At 43.5% G+C, this 6226-nt stretch overlaps 1 protein-coding gene across 2 annotated transcripts; it reads left to right on the forward strand.

Annotated features, from left to right (window-relative positions):
• Positions 1 to 3863: 3863 nt before the first annotated feature.
• dnaaf19 (dynein axonemal assembly factor 19) lies at positions 3864 to 5902 on the forward strand. 2 transcript variants are annotated; one of them, XM_073495188.1, is made up of 3 exons: positions 3864 to 3931; positions 4487 to 4638; positions 5628 to 5902. In XM_073495188.1, the coding sequence occupies exons 2-3, from the start codon at positions 4487 to 4489 to the stop codon at positions 5764 to 5766; spliced, it is 291 nt and encodes a 96-aa protein (XP_073351289.1). In that variant the 5' UTR covers positions 3864 to 3931; the 3' UTR covers positions 5767 to 5902. The 2 variants fall into 2 exon arrangements, with proteins under 2 accessions (XP_073351289.1, XP_073351290.1); XM_073495189.1 differs by lacking the exon at positions 3864 to 3931 and adding an exon at positions 4035 to 4323.
• Positions 5903 to 6226: the final 324 nt, after the last annotated feature.

The following is a 6226-nucleotide window of genomic DNA, read 5'->3' on the forward strand; positions in this document are numbered from 1 at the left end:
TGTGTCCATCTCTGCTGCCTGTTCAACACTGGAGACATCAGCAGACACGTTCACATGTGCTGGACAGTAACTCAGTATTTTTCCTCAAGTACAAGTGAAGTACTTTTACTTTACTGCAGTGTTTCTGTTATCTATTCCTTTATGCTCAGAGAAATGTTGAAGTGTTACTTCACTACATGAACAACTTTACAGATTCATTTTATAAACTTTATAGACTCATGTGAGAATGCTGTTCGTAGACGTCAGTTCAACATCAACACCATAATCCCACAACAACTCATCTGCAAACTTGACCAGCTGGGGCTCAACACCTCCCTCTGCAACTGGCTGCTGGACTTCCTCAGTGAGAGGCCACAAGCAGTACGTGTCGGCAGCAACACACTCAGCACAGGGGCCCCCCAAGGCTGTGTGCTCAGTCCCCTGCTCTTCACCCTGCTGACTCACGACTGCACACCAACCCACAGCACAAATCACATGGTGAAGTTTGCGGACACAACTCTGGTGGGACTCATCACCAAGGACGATGAGTCCCACTACAGGAAGGAGGTCGACCTTCTGACCACATGGTGCAGAGACAACAACCTCCTGCTGAATGTCAGCAAGACCAAGGAGATTGTTGTTGACTACCAGAGAGGCCACACCCAACACCCACCACTGACCATCAATGGTGCTGCTGTGGAGTGAACTCTCCCCCCTCTCTGCCCCCCCCCCCCAAAAAAAAAAAAAACTCTGGACTCTGAACCCTGACCTTCAGACTGTCTTTTGCACTATTACAATACATCATACAGAAACGTTTTGCCGCTATACTGACTATCTTTTTTTACACTACATATCATACAGACACTGGACATACTGTACATACAGAAACAGTAGTGTTTTATATGTTATTGTTTACTTTAGTGTTAGGAAATGTCTGTCTTCATCTGTTGTGCTTGTGCACTTTATTTCTCTCACCGTGGGATAGTGAGAAACGTCTTTTCGATTCCTCTGTGTGTCTGGTACATGTGGAGAAATTGACAATAAAAAACTTGAAACTTGAAACACTGAGAACGTGATCAGCTGTGAGACTCTGACTGTGACACACTGGACCACGTTCAGTGTGTGCGCTGACTCAACACAAACAGCTTTACTGTTCTCACTGTCTCATATCGGACCTCAGGAACAACGTGACTGTGGAACAGAAGCAGCAAGTTGATGTAAAAATCTCAAAATGGCAAAATGTGCTCAGCTTCTTCACTGCACCAGTTAGCTCCAAGCTAATTTACACCTGCAGTCTGACAGGAGGCGGAGTCAACGTCTGGTTACAAAATAAACATTACAGAATGAAAATAGTCACACAATAACAATAATAATAACAATAACACATAATGATAAACAACAATGACGACGTCGACAACAACAACGACCACCACAGCGTCTCAAGGATTTACTTTTCATTTTTAAAACGTGTTATTTTTGAATGTGAATCTTTATGAATGAGTCACATTTGACAGTTTCTTCTTTGTCTTCAGTGTTTCCTCCAACAATCACACTAAACTAATTATTAAACACTCAAAACACTGATAGTTATTTAAAATACAGGAATTTGCAGACACAAATCCAAAGCGTCTGCCAGACAGAGTGGAATCATCAGGAACAGCGTAACGAGACTTTTTGTAACTTTTCACTGAACCGTTTAATAACTGTGATAAATTTCCTCATAAGAAATAATTAAAAATCAAGTTTCTAATTGTTGATTGAGTTTAAACGAGTCAGCAGACTTGAGACTTTACGTCCATAATAAACGTTCTGCTGATGTTAATGAAGACGTTTAAAGCAGGTTTTATACTTTTACACAGTTAAAGTCATTTGTGCTGAAACGCAGCAGAAATATGTTTAACATAAACATAAATCATTACATATTTACTGTATTGATGATATGGGTTGTTTCTTGCGTGTGTGACACTAAAACATCTGCTCATGTTTTAGTTCCTGATGATGACATCAGAAAAGGTGACGATGAACAGGTCGGTTGAGTCTGAGCGTCGACACGCTTCACAGCTGAAAACAGGTCTGAGACAAAAGTCTCACTCTGTGGGAACATTCCAGCAGAACTGGTCACTGTGGCGGTTCCTCCTGTGGCGGTTCCTCCTGTGGCGGTTCCTCCTGTGGCGGTTCCTCCTGGTTCCATGGTTCTGTTCCACGCTGACAATATTCACAAAACATTTTACGAACAGCAGAAATGTTTTTAGTTGTTTAAAGTCTGAAGCAGATTTTGGATTCGTTTGAAAAAGGCAATCACGTTTGAAGTAAAAAGATAAAAGGTTCAAATGTTTCGAGAAAAAGATCCAGTTTGTTAAAAAATGTTCCTGTTTAAACACAAATGCAGCAGAAACATGACGTCAGCTCCGAGTTTCAGTTTCAAGATGTTTGCTGAGACCAGCTCAGCTGAGACCAGCACAGCTGAGACCAGCACAGCTCAGACCAGCACAGCTCAGACCAGCTCAGCTCAGACCAGCACAGCTCAGACCAGCACAGCTCAGACCAGCACAGTCTTCTTACCTTTATCAACCAGCTGGATGTGACAGAAACTGGATCAGATGTGACAGAAACTGGATCAGATGTGACAGAAACTGGATCAGATGTGACAGAAACTGGATCAGATGTGGAGTCGGCTTCCTGTTGGTCCGGTTCACTCCTCGTCTCTCGCTCTGACCTACCCTTCATCTACCTGATCACCTCCAGGCTCCGCCCCCTCACTTCTCTGGAAACACTTTCTGATTTCACCTGCAGTCACGTGACCTCACCTGAGTCTCACCTGCTGTGATGTCACAGGGGAAGAGATACATTCTACAAAAAGGTACTTGGAAGTACTTGGATACTTTGAGTAATTAAGTATTCAAAAACAGTGTATTAGTACTTAGTAGATGTTGTGTTGTCACCTGTCTGCTGTCTTATTCAGTCCTCATTAATTATTCATGTTATTGTCGTGTATGTTGAATACCTGATGATGTCATATCATGATGTCATATCAACAGCAGTGGAAAAAAGTACTATGACTAATACTACATATACCACAGTGTAAAAGTACTCTATTACAGAAAAAGTCCTGCATTTAATATTTTACTCAAGTAAAAAGACAAAAGTATTTGCATCTTAAAGTAACAGAAGTAAAAGTACTCATAATGCAGGATAATATACTGTACAGGATACTATTTACAACAGTTTATCACAAACATCTGGAGATACGTGGTTTTCACTGGACAGGAAAGTAATCTGAAAAGTAACTAGTAACGCTGTCAGACAAATGAAGTGGAGTAAAAATCACAATCCTTACCTCTGAGATGTAGTGGAGTACGAGTATAAAGTTGCATTAAATGAAAAAACTCCAGTAAAGCACTTTGAAGTTGTACATGTACTGTAACAGTAATTGAGTAAATGTACTTAGTTACTCTTCAGGATGATAAAATAAAATACAGGAAGTGTTTGTAATCAGCTCGGTTACACAAAAAACTTGTTTGTTGAGTTTAATGTTTCCACTGATGAAATGTAACTAAGTACTCCACTACATTTATCTGATAACTCTAGTTACTAGTTACTTTACAGATTACATGCTGCATCAAAGCCACATGTGTATTTTATTATTGATGCATTAATGTGTTGATCAGCTGGTTGTTTATTATATTTGACGTCATCATCAATTATTATTGATTGTATCTGTTTCAGTAATCTAAATCTGTAAAGTGTAATAGAGTAAAAGTATCAAGTGGAATAGAATGAAAGTACTTGAGAAAAGTATCTGAGTACTGTACTCAGTTACTTTGCAGTTATTTGAATGGCTGCAGCCAGTGCACTGCGCAGGCGCCGGCCGGCAGCCCGTCGTCATGGAGACGGTTTGTTGTGTGTGAGCCTCGAGGAGCCTGAGGAGAAACGGCAGCGCGAGGGGCTGCAGGTACGTCAGGTCTCACCTGTGTGTTAGCTGCTGTTAGCCTGGAAGCTAACGGTCAGTAACAGCAGGTTGAGCTGTGTGATGTTAGCTAGCTGAGAGCTAGCGTTAGCCACAACACGGTTTACACGTAAACTGTGTTGATCCATTTAATCAGCTAAAGTTAGCGTTAGCATCAGGCTAGCATGTTAGCTTATTGTGGCCAGCTGTTAGCGGTTCAATAACAACACGTTTAACACAGTTTAAAGTGGAATATTTGACGTCAGCAGAGATACTTCATCCCGCTTTATTGTTCTAAAAGTGACGAAAACAAACAAACGAAGAAAGAAAACATTGATTCAGCTGAACTGTAAACATCACTCAGGATGTGATGACCCAACCTGCGAGAGACGAACACGGTGGAAAGTAACTACAGTAATCAAATAAGTGTAGTGGAGTACTTTAGGACTTTTACTCGAGTATGTCTGTTGAGTATTGTGAGGGTTGAGTTGTGAGAGAATCTACAAACTGAAGTTTATGATGTCATCCTGGAACGCTTCCTGTCTTCTGTGACATCATCAGATGATGGCGAGGTCAGAGCGTGATGTCATCGACTTCTCAGCGCTGGAGAGAGAGCTGCGAGGGGCGATCGAGTCTGAGCAGAGATACAAGAGAGAGAACGAGGCGAAGCTGAGGGCCGTCAGCCAGAGAGTGTCCTCCTACAGCCAGTTCAGGTAATTCAAGGGTCCTGGAAAACCTCCTACAGCCAGTTCAGGTAATTCAAGGGTCCTGGAAAACCTCCTACGGACAGTTCAGGTAATTCAAGGGTCCTTGAAAACCTCCTACGGCCAGTTCAGGTAATTCAAGGGTCCTGGAAAACCTCCTACGGCCAGTTCAGGTAATTCAAGGGTCCTGGAAAACCTCCTACAGCCAGTTCAGGTAATTCAAGGGTCCTGGAAAACCTCCTACGGACAGTTCAGGTAATTCAAGGGTCCTGGAAAACCTCCTACGGACAGTTCAGGTAATTCAAGGGTCCTGGAAAACCTCCTACAGACAGTTCAGGTAATTCAAGGGTCCTGGAAAACCTCCTACGGACAGTTCAGGTAATTCAAGGGTCCTGGAAAACCTCCTACGGCCAGTTCAGGTAATTCAAGGGTCCTGGAAAACCTCCTACAGCCAGTTCAGGTAATTCAAGGGTCCTGGAAAACCTCCTACGGACAGTTCAGGTAATTCAAGGGTCCTGGAAAACCTCCTACGGCCAGTTCAGGTAATTCAAGGGTCCTGGAAAACCTCCTACAGCCAGTTCAGGTAATTCAAGGGTCCTTGAAAACCTCCTACGGCCAGTTCAGGTAATTCAAGGGTCCTGGAAAACCTCCTACGGCCAGTTCAGGTAATTCAAGGGTCCTGGAAAACCTCCTACAGCCAGTTCAGGTAATTCAAGGGTCCTGGAAAACCTCCTACGGACAGTTCAGGTAATTCAAGGGTCCTGGAAAACCTCCTAATGCCAGTTCAGGTAATTCAAGGGTCCTGGAAAACCTCCTACAGCCAGTTCAGGTAATTCAAGGGTCCTGGAAAACCTCCTACGGCCAGTTCAGGTAACTCCAGGGCCCTCGGAAACCTCCTACAGCCACGACCCAGGTATGGGGCTCCTGGTGTCCTTGAAAACCTTCCATGGGTCCTTGAAAGACTTTCAGACTCTGTGTTACCTGTGTGTCTCTGTCAGGGACCTGGTCCTGACGTGTCACCTGAAGCCGCTGGAGAAGAAAGACAAAGACGGAGCTCCACGGAAACAACCCTGGAACCCCGTCGCCCCGAGCAACAAGGGATGTCCTGTCGCCCAGAGCAACGAGGAAGATGTGTGACTTTTGATGATCCAGTTGTTTTTATTTGTAAATCCTCTAAATGATGGATACAGGTGTGATCTGTCAGTGTGGAGATACGTGGTTTTAACAGAACATGTTAACGAATTTTAAATAAATAAATAATTTCGACAACAGAGCAGTTTGTCATGTTTTATTCATCTTCCTTCGCTCTTATTGTGAAAACAGTCACAGTTTCTGTAACGATCAAATGAAATAATTCAAACTGGACATCATTCATGACAGGTGGAGCTGCAGAGCCTCAGTGTGACCAGCAGGTGGAGCTGCAGAGCCTCAGTGTGACCAGCAGGTGGAGCTGCAGAGCCTCAGTGTGACCAGCAGGTGGAGCTGCAGAGCCTCAGTGTGACCAGCAGGTGGAGCTGCAGAGCCTCAGTGTGACCAGCAGGTGGAGCTGTATCACAGTCATGTGTGACTGATACATTGAACATTCATGATCATGATT

The sequence above is a fragment of the Pagrus major genome, chromosome 23 (assembly GCF_040436345.1).
Source record: "Pagrus major chromosome 23, Pma_NU_1.0".
In the NCBI taxonomy this organism is placed as follows: Eukaryota; Metazoa; Chordata; class Actinopteri; order Spariformes; family Sparidae; genus Pagrus; species Pagrus major.